We start from the raw sequence: 20,680 nt of genomic DNA, 5'->3' as shown, positions 1-20,680 counted from the left end.
TTTCTTTGTTTTTTTGGTAAAAGTATCACCCACTGTGTGCGTCTTAAACACTTTGAAACCCAATAATACTGAAATGAAGCCCACTGATTTGTATTTGTTAAATTCTCAGATGACAGTAGAATCCCTAGTTTCCTTTCAGAATTAGCATCATTTCTGTCCTCAGGTGAGGATGTTTCAGATGGAGACAGATTGGGCACCTGTGGACGAAGTTTAGTATCTAAGCAGCAGGTGAAGATAGTGGTTATGAGAATTATACTGCCAACCCTGCCAGAACCTTAGAAAATCAATCTCTAATAATAGAGCCAAACAAGAAACTGGTTCAAATTAAACACTCAATCCATGGCTGCTCAGTGAAGGATGAGATCTTTAGGAATGTGTACTATAGGAAATCTGAGGAAGAAGGTGAATCAGTGAATGTATGAAACAGAGAAGAAGAAAATAGGCAGAAAAAGAAAGAACTATGGTATTATATCTTGGATGTCATTGCAAACACGGTTTTAAGAAGTAGTTGCCGGGCTTGGTGGCTCAGCCCGTCATCCCACGCCTTTGGGAGGCTGAGGTGAGGGGATTGCCTGAGTCCGCGGGTTCGATGACCCGCCTGGGCAGCGAGACCTCATCTCTACAATAAATCAAAAAATCAGCCAGGCGTGGTAGCGTGTGCCTGTAATTCCGGCTACTCGGAAGGCTGAGGCGGAAGGATCGCTGGAGCCCAGCGGATCGAGGCTGCGGTGGCCGGGAGCGGCCACTGCACTCCAGTCTGGGTGACAGAGTGAGACTCCAGCTCAAAAATAAAAAAAATAAAAACTCACACTTCCTTTGAACAATTCTAGATCCGTTTTTCAGAGTTCTTTCCACCTGGAGCAAATTATCTTACCAAAGATTTTCTATTTACTTCATTTCTCAAGTTTGTGACACATTTATTTAAAGACACAAATGTGTCAATAATATAAATTTTAAAATTGTTCATAACTAGATAGTAACAGTATTCTGGAAAACAGTATTTCTGGAAAAATAAAAAAATCAATAAGGAATACATTTTGTAAGAGCATATTTTAGTAGGCTTTAGAATCATGTGAAAAAATCCTAATGGGTGAATGATAAAACATGAATTTTAAAGCCCATATGTTTTAACAAAAATGGATTAGACACATGCAATATGTTGCAGTACACAAGATCATGAATTGGGAGGTAAGCATATCTGTTCTCTAGATCATATCTGCTCCTAATGACATAGAGATCAGTAGGACTCAGGAATTGAAGTACAGAGAAACTATAGAAGAATTGTTATTTAAATAGGATTATCCAAGAAGATATACATAAAACGATGGCTAGGTAGGCATGATGATTTACAATATGTAATGCTAACTGCTGTGAGAGTAGAAAGATAGAAAAAAAAAGGAAAGAAAAGCATTGTTTGTTCATGCCTTTTGCCCACTTTTTAATGGATTTGTTACTTTATTGTTTCCATGTGAATTTCTGTATTATGGTTTCCAGGTCTGAGAAAAATGATGTTAGTTATTTGATGGGTATTTCATTAAATCTGTAGATCACCTTGGGTAGGATGGACATCTTGATATTATTGATTCTTCCAATTCATGAGTGTGGAATTTTTTTTTTCTTGAGTTGGAGTCTCACTCCGTTGCCCAGGCTGGAGTGTAGTGGCACACTCAGCACGCTCACAGTCACCCGGAGCGTTGACCTGCTGGGATCGGGTGATCCTTCCGCCTCAGCCTTCCAAGTAGCTGGAACTACAGGCGTGGGCTACCATGCCCAGCTAATTTTTTGATTTACTATAGAGATGAGGTCTCACTAAGTTGCTCAGGCTGGTCTCGAACCTGTGGTCTCAGGCAGTCCTCTCACTTCAGCCTTCCAAAGTGCTGGGGAAATGTTTTTACATTTGTTTGTGTCATCCTTGATTTTTGTGCCCAGTGTTTTGCAGTTCTCATTGTAAAGACAACATACAAGCAGCCACCAGGTACATGAAAATATGCTCAACCTCACCAATCATCAGAGAAATGTAAATTGAAACTACAATGAAATGTCACCAAATTCTGCTAAAGATGGCAATCAATAAGAAAAAAAAAAAGCAGATGCTGGCACGGGTGCAGAGGAAAAGGAACGCTCCTACACTCTTGGTGGGTTGGCAAGCTAGTTCAAACTCTATGGAAAGCAGTGTGATGATTCTGAAAAACTAAAAATTGACCTTCCATTTGATTCAGTCATCTCTCTCCCGGGAATATACCCTGAGGAACACAAACCGTTCTACAGAACAACACCACCCGCACATGCAAGTTTATTGTTGCGCTATTTACAATAGCAGTAACATGGAACCAATCCTACTTCCCATCGAAAATGTACTGCATAAAGGAAATGTACATATACACCATGGAGCATCACTCAGCCATAAAGAAGAACAAAATCATGGTCTTTGAAGTAAATTGGATGGAGTTGGGGACTATTCTACGAAGCGATCTATCACAGAAACAAAGAACCGAATGCCCAATATTCTGACTCATAAGCGGTCCCTGAACATTAGTCACTTTAGCCCAAGTGTGGGGCTGGCAGTCATTGGGCATTGCTGGGGGAGGAAGGGAGTGAGGGTGGCAGGTGACAACACAAGGGGCACCTGGTCCGCTACCAGGGGTATTGAGGACCCCGAGAAGTTTAAACTTCGCTCGCATGCAGCCTACTTCTGCAGTTGATCTTCACTTGTATCCCACATCTCTATAGTAAAATAAAATTTGTAAACAAGAAAGATAACAAAGCAGATAAAAACAACTAGGGTTCCTGGGCTCCCAGAGACCAATTGTATTGGGAGTTCTTTTCACAGTTTATTACTTTTGTCTTGAAAACCTGGCATATTAGGAAAAATAAAAAAGCTATCCATTTAGTTAACTTAGAGTTATACTAGGCTGAAAATTAGGTAAGACTATCTGGAGGTCAAAGCGATAGGGAATTCTAAGGTAGAATAAAGAAAAGAAGCCACATAATATGTCTGAATGAACAGGAAGTCCAGTTTAAGAAGGAAGGCAGATGTATCCTGATACTTTTATGAACTAGAGTAATTTGAAAGAGTTTTTAAAAAGATTAGAAAGAGAGTAAGTTAATTTGTTTGCAATAGAAAGGAATAGCTTATAGTTAAAGATCAGAAGTATCAGAATTCAAGTCTTACAGCAGGGCTGTCTTGGATGATACCATATCTCCAATTAGCAAAAGCGGAGGATTGCTAAAAGAAGGTGGAAATAAATTTTGGGGTTTCTTTGTTTTTTTGTTTTCATTTACAGATCAAAGACTTCGAGCACTCCGCTAGTACATTGAGAGATAGAAAGCAATACACATGGCTTTTTCTTCAAGGAGCCTACAGCTTAGTAAGAAAGAATGGTATATAGAAGGTACACAGGTAGGCTTCATATCAGGGAGAACAAGTATTGCAGTAAAGGAGCCAAAAAGTCTGAGAGTGCTCAAGTGGCAGAGATTTTCTCCAAATACACGAGTCATAAAAATATCACAGAATTGGTGGCATCTGAATTAAATTCTTAAAATTAAATTGGAATTTGACAGGTAGAAATAGTACAACTGATACTTTTAACCTATTTTCAAGTGTTAAGAAGCCCTGTCGACAGTCCTCAAACCACAACCCAAGGCAGGCAGGAAAGTGTTGCTCCCTTCCTTTTACAGATAGAGAAACTGCCAGCCAGTTTCATGGTGTTAAGTGATAGGAATTGCTTCACAGACAATGATAAGGATAGAGGGTATTTCAGACAAAGTGTATATTGGGGAGAAAGTCACCGTTGCACTTATTTAGAGAATGAGTTATCTGGTTTCAAATCATGAAAGCATTGGTGAATTTAAGGTCTGGAAAATAAGTAACAAAAATGGTTTGAAAAAGCTCCTGATACACCTAAATAGTTTAGGTTTTGCGCCTGAAAAATTACAGAGATGATGAAGCAGTGAAGTACTTAAGGTGGCATCCACCAGGTGGAACAAACTGCACTTGCTGTGTGTGAATTAGACTCAGTGAGAATGAGTAAAATATCATTAACGCGAGGTCACTGTTCTTATTGCTCCTTTTTTTCAACAATGTGTCCCCCTTCCAGTTGATAATTAAGTCAAGTAAATAGCAATTCTTCGGTACCATTGGAGTTGGTGTCTATCCTACATACACAGGGTCACTCTGAGAGACAAATTCTTCTCTGTTCATTTTGCATATGGCAGTTTCTTTCTCATATCTTTCATGGACTTCATTCTCGCTTTTTTCCATCTTAATCCTCACCCCAGAGAGCCATTTGTAAAGCATGAACATGACTCTTCCAATGTTTCTGCTTCAGTGTTTCCATTGGATCTCCCTGACCTTCAGGATTAGGAAGATAGGCTGCCACGTGGGTTGTAAAGCTCTTACTAATCATGCTTTAACTGATTACTGACTTCACAGCTTGCCACATCACATCCACGTGCGACGTGCTCGACGACCCATAATTTTGTCGCTATGCTAGACTTTTCATGTCTCTGATGTTTGTTTTGGATTGATCATCTCCTCTCTGAAAATTATACTTTCCCTTGCCTCCCCCAACTAAGCCATTCCACTACTTTAAGACCAACATGCTATAGTCATTTTGATTCTATCTTTCCCTTCCTAATTCATCTTAAAAAGCAGTTGTTAAATCATATCCTTTGTAATGCCTTTAAAAACTTATTGAACTCATTACTGCATTTTCATTCTCACTATCACGTGTTTATTTCAGTTCTGTTTCACTCATATTTGATCAGTTATAATACTCTCCTTGCTGGTCTATCAGGAATCTGTTTATGGTCATCCTCTACGTGACGTTCAGCAGTTGTTCTCTGCAAACTTTAAGCTTCCTATGTGACACACAATGTCCACCTCACTCTGAGCCTGACTGCTTTTCCACAGTGAGCTGTCAGAGATTGTCTTTATTCCAGCCACTCCAAACTTGTATATTTTAGTCCCTGTAACATTTGTTCCTTGTGCATGAAGTACTTTTCTCTGTCTACCTTCTTCTAATCACCCCAACAAATTTCCATTGTCCAACATGCCTTCATGTGGCTAAAATCAACAGTGAATTAAAACAGGAATTAGAAAATTTGAGGGAGAGGAAGATGGCGGCAGAGCCAGTTGGACTACGTGAGTCCCGGTGTAAGTGAGTGAGTATCTGGAAAATTGTACTCATGTGTCAGTGAGTAAGTGTGTGTGTGAGTGTCTGACAGAGAGGGGGCTTAGGAGGAAGCAGCAAGGGCTTTCCTGGTGAATTGGCTGGTGCCACAGCTGCTCTGCTTGAACCCTAGCACTTCCCAGGATGCAGAAGCCGAGCGCCATTAAAAAAAAATTACAGCCAGGCTCGGTGGCTCAGCCTGTAATCCCATGCCTTTGGGAGGCTGAGGTGAGTGGGTTGCCTGAGCCCGTGGGTTCGAGACTCGCCTGGGCTCGAGACCTCATCTCTACAATAAATCAAAAAATCAGCCGGGCGTGGCAGCGCATGTCTGTAATTCCGGCTACTCGAAAGGCTGAGGCAGAAGGATCGCCAGAGACAAGCAGGTAGAGGCTGCGGTGGCCGGGAGCGGCCACTGCACTCCAGTCTGGGTGACAGAGTGAGACTCCAACTAAAAAAAAAAAAAAATTAACAAAGCTCTTTCCAGGGGGGAAGGTGCTGAGAGAGAATGAATAGGGGCTCAGGAGCAAGTGGCCAGCACTCTCCTGGTGTAGCAGCTAGTACCACAGTTGCATTACCTGGTCTTTAGTGCTTCCTGGGGTGCAGAAACCAAGTGCCATTTTTTAAAAAACAACAAAGGGCTTCCTGGGAAGAAACTCCCAGGAGAGATTGCTGGCACCCTGCCACCATCTTGAAAACTGAGCAGGAAAGTGCTCCAGCTTGGTAACCATGGAGCAACAGACCCAATCTCTGTGGCTGGCAGATTAACTGCTCAGGGGTTGGTCATGACCCAGAGGGAATATGCTGAAAGCACAAACTGTGGATGGACAAGATGAGTGCTGAGTCTCAGTCTTCCCATCTCCTACTCTGATTCAGCCACAGGACAAAGGATGTGGCCAGAAAAGGACTAGGAAGGTCTCCAAAGAGATCAGTGGTGAGTCTGGGAATGATCCAACCCCATCTATCCCAGCAATGCTAGGAACATCAGACCTACAGAGCTGGAGCATAACTAAGAGGGACAAATACAGGCAGAGCCTGGATGTCATTCACAATAAGAGGATTCTACTGCAGAATAAGCCTGGCTGAGGCACCCCCCCCCACCCTGCCTGCACCTGGAGAAAAGAAATTCCTGCACTTTCCCACTGGAGGGGATGCCCCCTGACCATGCGAGAGTGGGAAAGGAGAACTGAAGCCTCACCTACCCCCACCACTGCTTCCTCCTTCTCTGAGCTGGACACTGGGGAGATTGTGAGTGAGGCTGAAGCTTTGCAGAAGACAGCAGAGAAGCAGCTGAGAGGAAAGATTACAGAATCTGCCACAGGAAAGCAGGTTTTTCTTGTCTGTTTGCTAGTTTTTAAAATTATTTTGTATTTTTCCTTTGTACATGAATACGTATGTCAGAGTATGATCTGAATCCCTCTCCCCCTTTTTCTTTCTTCTTTTGATCTTTTCTGTTTATGTGCATATATGAAAGAGTGACTGTTCATATTTCAATTTGTTTTTTAATGTCGGTTTGTTTTTGCTTTTTTATTCTTCTCTGTTTTTAGTTCAATGTGTGTGTGAACACGTGTGAGGGTTCAGTTTGATTTCCTTTTTTTCCCTTTTTTCATTATTTCTCTTTTTCTTCTTTCATTTTATGTTGTGTGTGTGTGTGTGTGTGTGTGTGTGTGTGTGTTTGGTTTTCCTGCTTTTTTGTTTGTTTGTTTGTTTTGCTTTGTTGTTGTTCCAATTTGTTTTGGTGTGTGTGTGTGTGTCTTTGTGTGTGTGTGTGTATTCAATTGTTTTTTGCTTCAGTTACTGCTTTCACTGTTCTGTGTTATTTTCAATTTTTATTTTTAAAAAAACTTTTTCCATCTTATTTTATTCTAATTTTCTCTGTTCTCGCAATTGCTATTACTATATCTTGGACTCAGGGGTTACACACATGTACCCATTGCATCATCATATAAAGTGGTGGTGGAGAGTGGGACTCAGGGAACCCACACCACAATCAGTGAACACTGTGATCTGCAAGTAGTTTCTGAATCCTAGCTCCCTATCCTCCACCTTACTTGACTCTCAAAACTACAAGAGACAGCAGCCACAGCCACCCACAGTCATGTTTCAAAATAGAACAAATCCAGAGCCTTGATTGGGGAAGAAGAGAAGGCTGAGAAAGTCCCTCCCAATGCTACTGAATCACGGAACTAAAGAGAAAAGAGAGATCTGTCACAAAAGAAGAAAGATCAAAGGAAGACCACAGATAATTTCCTGTATAACAAAGAGAAAACACCTTAAAAATCAGACCTCAGAGCCCAAACAATGGAAGTCACCAATGACTGGCCCCAGAATAAAAGAGGGATTAGGTAATGGATGGAAAGAGTGAATAAGACTCAAGAGAGACAAGATGCAACACTGAAAGAAGTTGTAACAGAGATTTTAGCCATAAAAAAATTTCACCCAGGCAATAAATAACAAGAAGACAAGCATGGAAAGTGGAAATAATAAGGAACAAGAAAGAATCTCAAAACTTGAAGACCAAAACATAGATTTATCCTGATCGTTAAAAAACCATAGAACGAAAACTCAGAAAGAAAGAATAAAGACTCTAAGAGATGTGTGATTATATCAAAAGGCCAGACCTACGCCTGATTGGTATTCCAGAAGAAAGGGAAATGGAGAACACATTGGAGCAAGTATTCCAGGAGATTATCCAAGAAAACTTTCCCCATCTCACCAGAGATGTGACCAGTCAAACATAAGAGAAACAGAGAACCCCCACAGGACATCAAATGAGAAGACCAACCCCTAGACACATGGTAATTTGCCTACACAATTTAGGTATAAAAGAAAATTCCTAGAGGTAGCAAGAGAGAAAGGTCAGACTACCTAGTGGGGAAAACCAATCAGAATAGCAAGCAGACCTATCAGCAGAAACACTCACTACAAGCAAGAAGGGACTGGAGCCCTATATTCAATGTCCTCAAAGATAAACAATTTCAACAAAGAATTTCCTATTCAGGCATGCTCATCTTCAACAGTGATAGAGAATTAAAATCCTTCCCAGACATCCAATCCCTAAGAGATTATGCAGCTTCCAAACCAGCTCTACAGGAGACACTTAAAGAGGTATTAAGCACAGAAGAAGGAAAAAAAAAAGAATGACCACACACTTCCCAAGAGAACAGCAGAGCACAGAATCAACAGAGAATATAGCATAACAAGACACCTGAAAACACACACATATATCAACCCCAAAGCCAAAAGAAAACAAACAAAGAAAAAACTTTATTAGAACCCACCAGGGAAAACCAATCAGAATAGCAGCAGACCTATCCACAGAAACACTACAAGCTAGAAGGGACTGGAATCCAATATTCAAAGGTCTTAAAAATAAACAGTTTCAACCAATAATTTCCTACCCTGCCAAGCCTATCTTCATTAGTAATGGAGAATTAAAGTCCTTCCCAGAAACCCAATCACTAAGAATTATGCTGCTTTCAGAACAGTGTTACAGGAGATGCTTAAAAAGGGATTAAGCACAGTAGAAATTAAATAAGAATGACCACACACTTCCCAAGAGAACAGCAGAACACAGAATCAATAGAGAATACATTGCAACAGCAAATTTGAAAACACAGACATACATCAACCAAAAGGTTAAAAGAAAACAAACAGACAAAGAAAAGACTTTATAAGAATTTTATGATGGGGATAAACAATCACATTTCAAAAATCAGCCTGAATGTGAATGGACTAAATGCACCACTGAAAAGACACAGATAAAAAACCCATGATGTAATAATTTGGTGCATCCAGGAAACTCATCTCACCATGAAGGTTGTACACACTCAAAGTGAGAGGATGGAAAACAAGTTTCCAGGCAAATGGATCACAAAAGAAGGCAGAAATTCCCCTACTGGAAATATACCCATAGAACTTAAATCATTCTACAGAAAAGATATCTGCATGTGCATGTTTATTGCAGCACTATTGACAATAGTGAAAACATGAAACCAACCAATCTGCCAATCAAAACTAGACTGGATTTAAAAAATGTAGTATGTATATACAATGGAATATTACATAACCATAAAGAAGGACAATCAAATGAACTTCTTAGCAACTTGAATGTATTTAGAGTTTCTTATACTCAGTGATCTATTACAGAAACAAAGAACAGAGTACCACAAGTTCCCACTCATGAGTAAACTGTGAACATTTACCATAATACTATATGAAAGGGACTTACCATACTGGGATTCTGCTGGTGTGGGTGTAAGGTTGGGGATACAACATCAATAAGAGTACCTGATATAAAACTAAGCAAAGTGGGGATCAAAGGGAAGCTCAAACTTTACCTGTAAGATGACCACTTGTATACTTAATCCTGAATTGTACCCCACACTTTTAAAATAAAAAAGTAATTATTAACTATATTAATTAAAAATGTATGTATATTTCTGTGTATGCATGTGGTAGCTTGTAAATTATTTATACTTTTTTATAGTGAGCAGTAAAATTTCCATACAGGAAAGATCATATTTATATTTTGAATGATCCAACCTACTGTGAAATTCAGAAGCATTTGAGAGTAATTTTTTTTTATTGCCAGAGCAATGATTGAGAATACTTAGAAAAGTATAAAAATATTGAGTGGAGAGTGGTAAAAATCAACTTGAATTCAGAACTTCAGACTGATTAACTATTTAGTTACGTACTTGTTTTTTTCAGTATATATACACACACACATATTCATACAACCAAGACTCATAATTCTGTTTGGGTGTCCCTAACACTACCATAAACATTGTTAAAGTTTAATGTCTCACAATACTAAAGGAATAATGGAGTCTATTGATTTCATAAAGTATACCATTAAAGATTAATAAGATGAAACAGATTTATTCTTACTCTTTGTCACAAGTCAAAGAAATATATATATATACACATATGTATGTATATATATATATTTAAAGCTACAAATAAAAGCAAAGCACTGCAGTTAATCCTAAAATCTCAATGAAATAATAAGCCTAAATGGAGACATTCTCCCTAAACACTGAAATATTAAAATGAAGGCTTTAGGTTAATAGATTATCCTGAGGAAAATTATTCATAGAATTTTGACCATATGTAAAAATATCCAATTCTACCAGTTACTCAGCAAATGTTTGTTGAATCTGTTAAGTTTATTATTCTCATTTTTCTTTAGAGGAAATTGAGACACAGCTAAGTAGAAAATTTGCCAATAGTCTTCCTTACTCAATAGTAAAGTTAGAAATATAAACCAGATAGCTATGATGTTTATGATCAGTCTAACTTGTAAGAGATTCTATGTAATAAAAAATGCTGTTTAAGTATGTGACATATTTATGAAAGGGTTTTCATCAATGTTGTCAATTTTGAAATGTTGAAACAATGTAAAATTTGATACGTTTTAATCTACAAGCCTGGGTTTATTAAAAAACTACTATCTCAGAATTTTTTTTTAAAATCTAGGAACTATGTAACATATATGAATATGTAGATTGTAGATTTGGTCAAAGTGTATTGACGTTTATTGACGGCTAAAAATATTTAGCTGTCATGATTCATTTAAAACAGAGAGGACAAATATGTTCAAGATGTGCCTTAATTTATGGGCGCATGAAGTAATGTTTATGATAATAATAGAGTGGAAAGGAATATGTATTACTAAACTCAAATTATTTCTCATTTTCCATGGAAGGCTGAACTTCTGCCTGAATATTTTAATTGTCTTACTCACTGTTAAACATCAGAATTAAAGCTAAACAATTATGTGAATGTATAATATTCTTTTCATGCTGTGTGTATTTTTTTCTCACCACAAATTCATAAGAACTTTATTTTAAAGAAATGGGCAGTTATACTTCCTAAATGTTTTTAATGTGACTGTTATTTAGATTCAAGAAGTACATGTGCAGATTTCTTACATAGGCATAGTGAGTGATGGTGAGTTTGGACTGCAGTTGAGCCCATCACTCAGGTGGTGGACATGGTACGCAGTCAGTAGTTTTTAAGTTCTTAAACCTTGCTTTTCCTCTCCCTTTTTGGATTTCTCCAGTGTCTACTGATGCCATCCTTGTGCCCAAAATGATTTCAGTGTTTAACTCCCACCTATTAGGGAGAATATCCAGTATTCAGTGTTCGGTTTCTGTGATAATCTGTTTAGGGTGATGGTCTCTAGCTACATCTGTGTTGCTGCAAAGGACATGATTTTGTTCTTTTGTATGGATGTATAGTATTCATATGCATATATATTACATTATCTAGTCCACATTGATGAGTACTAGGTTCGTTCCATGTTTTTCTATTGTAGCTAGTGCTGTAATAAACATGCAAGTGCAGATGTTTTTTGGTACTGTGATTTGTGCTCCTTTGGGTGTATATCCAGTGGTGGCAATGCTGGGTTGAATTATAAATCTATTTTTAGTTGTTTGAGAAATTGCCAATCTGCTTTTCACAGGGGATGAACTAGCTTACATTCTCACCAGTAGTATAAAATCATTCCCTTTTCTCTATAACCTCACCGACATCTGTTTTTTTCTGATTTTTTAATAAAACCATCCTGATTTATGTGAGATAGTATTCCCTTGTAGTTTTGATTTGTATTTCTCTGATGATTAGGGATTTTGAACCTTGTAAAATATGTTTATTGGCCACTTGTTTGTCTTCCTTTGATAAGTGTCTACTTCTGTCCTTTGCCCACTTTTTAATCACGTTGTTAGCTTTTGTCCTGTTGATTCATTTGAGTTGTTTGTAGATTCTGGAAATGAGGCATTTGTCAGACATATGGTTTGCAAGTATTTTCCCCATTTCTGTAGGTTGTCTGTTAACTTGGCTGCTGGTTTCTATTGCTGTGTAAAAGCTTTTTAGTTTCTTAGATCCCACTTGTCAATTTTGGTTTTTGCTGCTTTTGATTTGAGGTCTTAGTCAAGTATTTATTGCATAGAATGATGTCCAGAAGGGTGTTTCCCAGACTTTATTCTAGGATTTTTTTAGTTTGAGATCTTACAATTAAGTTGTCAATCCAGCCGGGCTTGGTGGCTCAGCCTGTAATCCCGCCCTTGGGAGACTGAAGTGAATGGATTGTCTGAGTCCGCGGGTTCGAGACCCGCCTGGGCAGCTTGGCGAGACCTCATCTCTACAATAAATCAAAAAAATCAGCTGGGCGTGGTAGCGCATGCCTGTAATTCCAGCTACCTGGAAGGCGAGGCGGAAGGATTGCCGGAGCCCAGCGGGTCGAGGCTGCGGTGGCCGGGAGCGGCCACTGCACTCCAGTCTGGGCGACAGAGACTCCAACTCAAAAAAAAGAAAAAAAGTTGTCAATCCATCTTGAGCTAATTTTTGTATATGATGAGAGGAAGAGGTCAAGTTTCCTTCTTCTGCATGTGGTTAGCATTAACATACAAGGCTAGTACAGATATATGAGGGTTAGATCCTGCCATAGTGTTGTGGAGGAGTTGCTTAGTGGTCTGAAGCTTTCCTTGGACTTGTATCACCAGGGTCCCAAGGCAGCAGTTGGGGCTCCTGGGAATTTCTTTCTCACTTTTTCCCTCACTTCATCACTTTGAGGGACTTCTGCATCTCTGCTCTGGGTCCCTTTCTGGGTCAGCAGGCTGTCTGATTATACTCCTCCACCTCATGTGGGACTCACTACTTCTCTTGAGTTCCTGGGCGTGTGTTCTTCCATGTCCTGCTTTGAGTGTAGAGACCCTCTTCCTATTTTTGGTTCCTTTCCATGAGCGAGGTGCACACCAGCTATTTCTAGAGGACTATCTCGACCCCCATACTTTTTAATGTATTTTTGAGAGAAAACAAAAAAGTATATCTGGGCATTTGCCTGTTTTCAGTAAAAAGTGCTGTGGAGATATGAGAAACAGTGTACCTGGATGCACAGACCCTTAGATGCCAAAGGCATGACCATGTGTCCAGTTCTGAGAAAGGAAGGCAGAGTCACAGAGATCAACAAATGAACCTGAACCAGACATGCTAAGAAATTATGGGAACAGAAGTAATGTCCAACTGCCACAAATATCTAGTTGCAAAACTCCGAAGAGTCAGGAAAAGCATTTATTTGGAGAAAAACTTACACATATATATAATTTACATGACATTTTGAATACTGAACTTCATAAGTTTTCCATTGCTTCATAATTGACTGGGGTTTAAATATAGTTTATGCATTTTCTGAATTGTGTTGCACAACAGAGTAATTCTCAAGCATGAGGCATTTATCTAGCTTTCATTCATGTTGAGATTTTATGTATTCCTCTCCATTAAGCTTATATCTAAACATTGCAAGAATTTTATGCAGAAAAGTAAATAATTGAAGCAGTAGGAGGCAGTTTTAAATTCTATGGCACTTTTGTGAACAATTTAAGATGAATTTAATTTTATCTAATGAAAATGAAGATCAAAGGGATAGACTGATTATTGCATTTTAAGAAAAAGTTTAATTCTAATGAAATTCATAACATTCATACAAATTAGGAGCATGATCATTTAGACCTGGAGAGGAGGTATGAGCCTTTTGTTCCAAGCCACTTATGAGAAGATGATTAAAATGGAATTGAGGGCTGGGAACAACTGACACAGTATTACTGCTTATAAAAGGAGATTTTTTTTTTTACACGATGGATAATATTTGTGTTTGTGTTCTCTCTATTATGAATCAGAAAATTCATTGACAAATGTGAGGAGGAGACAATGGTAGCCAAAATAATAAATAAACTATGTATGATTTTATAAGAAACTGTGAAAAGAATGTTTCTAAAATTTCATGGCTTCTTATCCATTTACATAGCATGCATTTTACATCTCACAGGTTCTCCACAGTTATCTTAATCTAAGTTTACTTCCTTCTAACTCAAAACTGTATGCTATCTGGGTCTATCTTTAGTATTCCACTTAGATTAAAGATATTTGTAAAGATAAATAACCAAATATAAATTTGGAGGTTGAGATTTATGTTGTTTGAAGTAAGAGCTTTTCAACAGATATTTTGAGTTACAAGTCGACCAATGACATTATATTTTGATCTGATTTTCAGGCAGAATGCCTTTCAAGTCATTGCTGTGGACGGAGTCTGCAGTGGGATTATTCAGTGCCTCTCTGGTGAAGACTGCATGGACTGGCTACAAGCAATAGCAACTAATATTTCAAATCTCACAAAGCACAATGTAAGTAGTGATTCAAGAAATATTTGGTCATAGAGTTTCTCAGCCTTTCGATAAATGTAACTTTGTAACAACTGTCTGGCATTCTTCTAAGAATGAACACCATATTCATCATGGAAAACCATTGTGGAACACTTTTTGTAGGAACATTTCTTTGGCCTTGAGAGTTCTAGCCAAAATCATTTCAATAATATTCATATGCAGGTTTCCATTTGCAAACATCATAAGCATCTATATTAGTTAAATAAATCAAATATGTATTTAGCATATGGACACTAAATATATTTAAGTAAAGGCATTTAGGACTAATACAGCACTGAATTTTAAGAAGGCATTGTTGATTTGCCTTTGGTAATCTTAGAATTGCAGCCAGTAGTGTTTAGAGAAGTAAGAGGCTGATATCACGGAGACTGAAGATCTTGTACGGATCAGGAATCATCAGAAGATGTCATGGCGGGGTCTAGTGACTCACACTTAGAGCAAGGTTTATATTTTTAGAAGTTGCTTTTTTTTTAGTTTCTCTCCTTTCACTCCAACTCTTTTTTTTTTTTTTTGAGTTGGAGTCTCACTCTGTCGCCCAGACTGGAGTGCAGGCCGCTCCCGGCCACCACAGCCTCGACCTGCTGGGCTCCGACAATCCTTCCGCCTCAGCCTTCCCAGTAGCTGGAAACACAGGGCATGCGCTACCATGCCTGGATGACTTTTTTTTTTTTTTGAATTTATTGTAGAGATGAGGTCTCGCTGCCCAGGCGGGTCTCGAACCCGCGGGCTCAGGCAATCCACTCACCTCATCACTCCAACTTTTATTCTTTCCTTATCCTACATCCCTTTAGTGTCACCATGTCTCACTAGCATTGCTCTTTAATAACCTAACCAATCCTTTCTCCCTGTGACTTCTGGGAGGAGTATAGTCTGACAAAATATGCAAAGCTGTAAGCCTCACTTAATTGAGTACCAATGTAGGTGTCACTAAGGATTATTATGTTTTAGAAAAGTTGGCATCATCTTGACATTACGCCTTTGTCTTCATTCTCTCCTTTTTCTATCACTGTTCAAGCAAAGTTGGGGCAGATAAAAAGTCCCGAGGGGAATTCAGACGTCCAATATAATGAACATCGTAGAAATATGTAACTCGCTCACCAACAAATTAATGTACAAAGTTGTCCAGTATTCTTGCACGACTTTTCTTTAGAAACCCAAAAAATGATTGTGACCAAAAAAGGTAGGGTGCAGTGGCTCAAGCCTGTAATCCCAGCTCTTTGGGAGACTCAGGTGAGGGGATTGCCTGAGCCCAGGGGTTCTAGAACAGCCTGGGCAACTTGGAAAGACCTTATCCCTACAATAAATCAAAAATTAGCCAGGCATGGTAGCTCATGCCTGTATTTCTAGCTACTTGGAAGAATGAGGTGGATGGATCGCCTGAGCCCAGCAGGTCGACGCTGGGGTGGCTGTGATTGTGACACTGCACTCCAGCCTGGGTGATGGAGTGAGACTCCAACTCAAAAAAAAAAAAAAAAAAGAGGATTATCAGTCACTGAAGATAAAGGTTTTGCTTCTAGTCTGTGGCTATCTGAAATAGTACTACCATAATGGCCGTGTGTATGGAGTTGGAAGCTCTGGGAGTGGAGTTGATAGTCATCAGATATGTAGTTTTACTGGGTGATGCCAAATGTTTTCCAACTGGCTGTGCTGTTTGCCCTCTCACTCTCAGTTGTTAAAATATTTATTTCTCTAAATCATTTGCAACATTCTATAGAATCCTGCCTTTAATATTTTCGGTTATCTGGTATGTGGGAAATTGTGTTTCAGGTGCGAATAAAGGCAGATCAATTTATTTTCATGGTGTGTAAATAGTTGCAAATATACCAAGAATTATCCAGAGGCATCACCCCATGAAGTGGCTTAACCAGGGAGTGCCTGGACTGGACAAGAGTGGACCCCTCATGACTCAGCCAAGTCTTTGCTGATGTGGTAGTTTCATCATAGTAGAGTTGCAGTTGCACAAGGGGACGACAAGGTTTCAGACTGTCAAAAAAAGAAAGAAAAAGGAGAAATGTGGTGTTTCTCAGAGGATTATTTCTCTCTCTCCTTCCCCTGACTTATAGGGATGTTTCTAGAGTTAAAAATAAGAAAAGGAAAAAAAAAACCTCCTAAGAATATGAGTATTCTCTATTTTATTACAGAACTGAGTAGAGTGCCTTAAAAATGAGTCCTAGTCCTATATTTATGAGAAAAAATATTTTTTAAAGAACAGGATGTTAACCTTTAAATCTACAGTTTTTCTTCTTACCTAGATCCAAATTTGCATTGACCTAAATCCTAGATAAACTCTTATGAAATCTGTGTTTCTTCAAAATGGATATTAAGTTAGAATGCTGTGATACAGCTGACAATAATTTGAAAAATTAATGCTTTAGTTTTTTTGTTGTTGTTTAAGTGAATATGCAAATGTTTTACCCTCTGTAAGCCTAAGGTAGAAGAAGTCACATTTTGCTGCTTGTTTTTTTTTTTTATCTTTATAACAATTGCTTATCATGAAACTTACAAAAGCAAATTTTTCTATATTGTTTGACTGCCAGGAGATTCATATTTCTACTGTGGTAATACTGCTATATTAAAAGTTATCTATTTGTTCTTTCAACTCCCTTTTTATATTCTAATTGCATGTCCTTTTGTTCTTGTAATCAGTTCTTGTTAAAAATTACTAATGATTACAATGTACTTTGATATATAAAGTATTACATAAATGTTAAAAAATTATTAGGCATAGCAGTAAAAAGTGAAAGTCACATTGACTTCAGAGAAGGCACAATGACTATTGATATGGCTGGTTGGTTTGAAATAGTCGATATGGTTGATTGACATGAAGAAAGAAATCAGGAAGGTTGACAGTAACTAGGAAAGTGTTGTTTGGGATAGTCAGATGTTTATTCTTGTCTTCTTTTTCTTTTATTTTATATTTTGAGTTAGTCTTACTCTGCCACCCAGGCTGGAGTGCGGTGGCATGATCAGAGCTCACTGTAGCCTCAACTTCCTGGGCTCAGGTGATACATCTACTTCAGCCTCCTGAGTGGCTGCCACCACATATGGTTATTGAAAAAAATTTTTTTTTGTAGAAACAAGGTCTCACTAGGCTAGGCTTAAATTTCTGGGATGCAGTAATCCTGTAATCAGTTCCTACTAAATGGCCTTGACCTCCCAAAGTATTGGGATTATAGGAGTGAGCCACCATGCCTGATTTTTTTTTAATTTTAAAGAACAACTAGAAGTAATACTATAGAAAGATGTAAGAGTTTCTCTTTATTTACCAATATTCCAGGATGTATAAGCTCATTTAAGTCTAACTGACTTAAATGAATAGTTTATCTATTAATAATAAGTGCAAAGAGAAAAATATTGAGATAAAATTTAGGGAAATTTCACCTAAGAGATTATTAGGCATAAAAACACATTTGAAAAAAAGATGAGACTGCATATAAAATAATTAGGTGTAAAAGTTTTAAACATTTACTATTGAAATGACATAAGACATATCTGTGTATGTATGCATAGTTAGAAGTAAAAAGAAGAATGTCAGATACATAATATTATGAAAACTTTTTATTGCATTTTACTTTTATGTGCTTTTATTTTATTTATTTTTGCATTATTGTATGTTAGATACAAGTGGTACATGTGCAAACTTATTACATAGGTATACTATGTGATGGGAAGATTTGAGTTTTTATTTTGCCCATCCCCCAGGTGATGAGAAATCATATTTTTGTGTAAAGTCAGCTGGAGAATGGACAGAGAAAGAAAAAAACAAAAACTTGGGCTAGGCTTACTGGAACAACATGCTAACAATCTTCATTTCTCTTTGCTCACTAATTTATACAAGTGATAATTTTGTGAAACAGGGGTTTTCATACTCAATTTAATTTGAAATTCCATGAAATTATAGTTGCTGTCTTAAAAAAATTTTCTCCCAGAAGCTATTGAATATGCTGGTGAAAATCTTAGACATACACTTAGACAAATGTTGCACTAAGAAAAATGGCAAAACAAAAACAATCTAAACCAAAAGCTAGCAGAAAAAAAGAAATCAACAAAATGAGAGCACAATTAAACAAAACTAAGGCCAAGAAAACCATAAAAGGATCAATGAGTTGAAACATTATTTCTTTAAAGGATGGATACGATTGACAGATTCCTAGATAGATTGGCCCTCCCCAAAAGACGAATAAACAAAAAAATTGAATAAGCACAATTGGAAATGAAAAAGGTGACATTATACCCGATCCTGAAGAAATGCAAAAGATTATTGGAGATTTATTATAAACATCTATATGTGTATAAGATAGAAAATGTAGAGGATATGGATAAATTTCTCAAAGTACATCATCCCAAGATTCAAACAGAAAGAAACTAAAACCTTGAAAAGACCAACAACAAATCAAGAAATTAAAAATCTCCCTACTAAAAAAAGTCCTGAACTGGATGGTTTTACAGCTGAATTCTACCAGATATACAAGTAAAAGCTGGTATGAATGCTACTGGAAGCAGTGAGAAGGAAGGACTGTTCCCTATCTCATTTGACAAATAGAATATCATCCTGATACCAAAAAATGGCAAAGACACAACAAAGAGAGAAAACTACAGGCCAATATACCTGATACACATAGACACAAAAATCTTCAACAAAATACTAGCAAACTGCATCAAATAGCACATAACAAGGATCATTCATTATGATCAGATTGGTTTTCTTCCCAAGATGCAAGTCTGGTTCAACATATGAAAATCAATAAATGTAATCCACCAACAAACAGATGCAAAACCAAACACCACATGATTATCTCAATAGACACGGAAAAGCATTTGATAAAATTTAATATCCCTTCTTGATTAAAAAAACAAAAAACAAAAAACCTAAAACATTCAGGCATCAAAGGATCATTCCTCAAGTAATGAAGCTATCTATGACAAATCTGCAGCAAGCATTATACTTAATGGGCAGAAGCTGAAAGCATTCTCCCTAAGAACTGGAACAAGATAAAAATATCTACTCTCACTCCTATTTAACATAGTACTGGAATCCTGGAAGTCCTTGCTTGAACAATCAGGCAAGAGAAAAAAAAATAAGATGTATCCAAATAGGAAAAGAGGAAGTTAAATTATCTCTTTTCACAGATAATATGATTCTCCACCTAGAAAAGCTATGAGTCTACCAAAAAAAGTCCTAGGACTGATAAACAACAGCAGTGATGTCTTGTGGTTCAAAATCAATGCACAAAAATCAGTTGCATTTCTATGTACCAACAGCAAGTAGACTGAGAATCAAATACAAAATAGAATCTCTTTCACAATATTTCTTAGAATACATCTAACAAATGAGTTGAAAGAACTTTACAATGATAACTACAAAATAGTGTTGAAAGAAATAAAAAATGGCACAAACAAATGAGAAAGCATTCCATGCTCATGAATTGGAAGAATCTATATTGTTAAGATATTTATACTACTCAGAGCAATCTACAGATACAACACAATCCTTATCAAACTACCAGGAATGGTTTCTAGACACCTAGAAAAAAACAATACTTAAGTTTATATGGAAGCAAAAAAAGAGGCCAAACATCTAAAGCAATCCTAAGCAAAAAGTCTAAAGCTGGTGGCATCATGTTACCAGACTTCAAACTTTACTACCAGGCTACAGTAATCAAAACAGCATGGTACTGGTACAAAAATAGACACAGACCAAAAAAACAGAATAGAGAAACCAGAAATAAAATCACTGAACTACAATCATCTCATTCTTGTGAAGCTAACAAAAGCAAACATTGGGGAAAGTACACTCTATTCATCAAATAGTGCTGCGAAAACTGGCAAACACATTCAGAAGACTGAAACTGAATATGTTTCATTCTTCTTCTACCTATCACCATATAAAAAATTAACTCAAAATGATCAAATATTTAAATAAGCTCTTAAACTCTAAGAATCTTAGAAGAAACTTTGGGAACATCCTCTTGAATATCAGTCTAGGAAATGAATTCATGACTAAGTCCTCATAAACAATCCAGCAAAAAGTAAAATTGGCAAGGGGGACCTTATTACATTAAAAAGCCTCTGCACAGCAAAAGAAAACATCAACATAGTAAAAAGAATGTGAGGAAACATTTCCAAACAATGCATCTGACAAAGGCCTGATCCGAAATTTATAAGGAACTCAAACAAATTGAAAGGAGAAAAGCAAATAATACCATTAAAACATGGAACCAACCATGCTGCCCATTGAAAGTGGGTTGTATTTAAAAAAAAAAATGTAGTACATATACACAATGAAAT

The 20,680-nt window shown here is 37.5% G+C and overlaps 1 protein-coding gene across 1 annotated transcript in view; it reads left to right on the top strand.

The window, feature by feature from the left end:
- The window catches only part of SNTG1 (syntrophin gamma 1), a 274,235-nt gene that overhangs the window by 18,679 nt on the left and 234,876 nt on the right, over positions 1-20,680 (top strand). Inside the window, exon 4 of the mRNA XM_008052045.1 lies at positions 14,224-14,353. Coding sequence (XP_008050236.1) covers positions 14,224-14,353 — 130 coding nt within the window. The remainder of the gene's footprint in view (positions 1-14,223; positions 14,354-20,680) is intronic.

The sequence above is a fragment of the Carlito syrichta genome, unplaced genomic scaffold (assembly GCF_000164805.1).
Source record: "Carlito syrichta isolate Samal-C Ts95f unplaced genomic scaffold, Tarsius_syrichta-2.0.1 Scaffold254458, whole genome shotgun sequence".
Classification (NCBI taxonomy): domain Eukaryota; kingdom Metazoa; phylum Chordata; class Mammalia; order Primates; family Tarsiidae; genus Carlito; species Carlito syrichta.
This window is presented reverse-complemented; position numbering and strand designations above follow the sequence as displayed.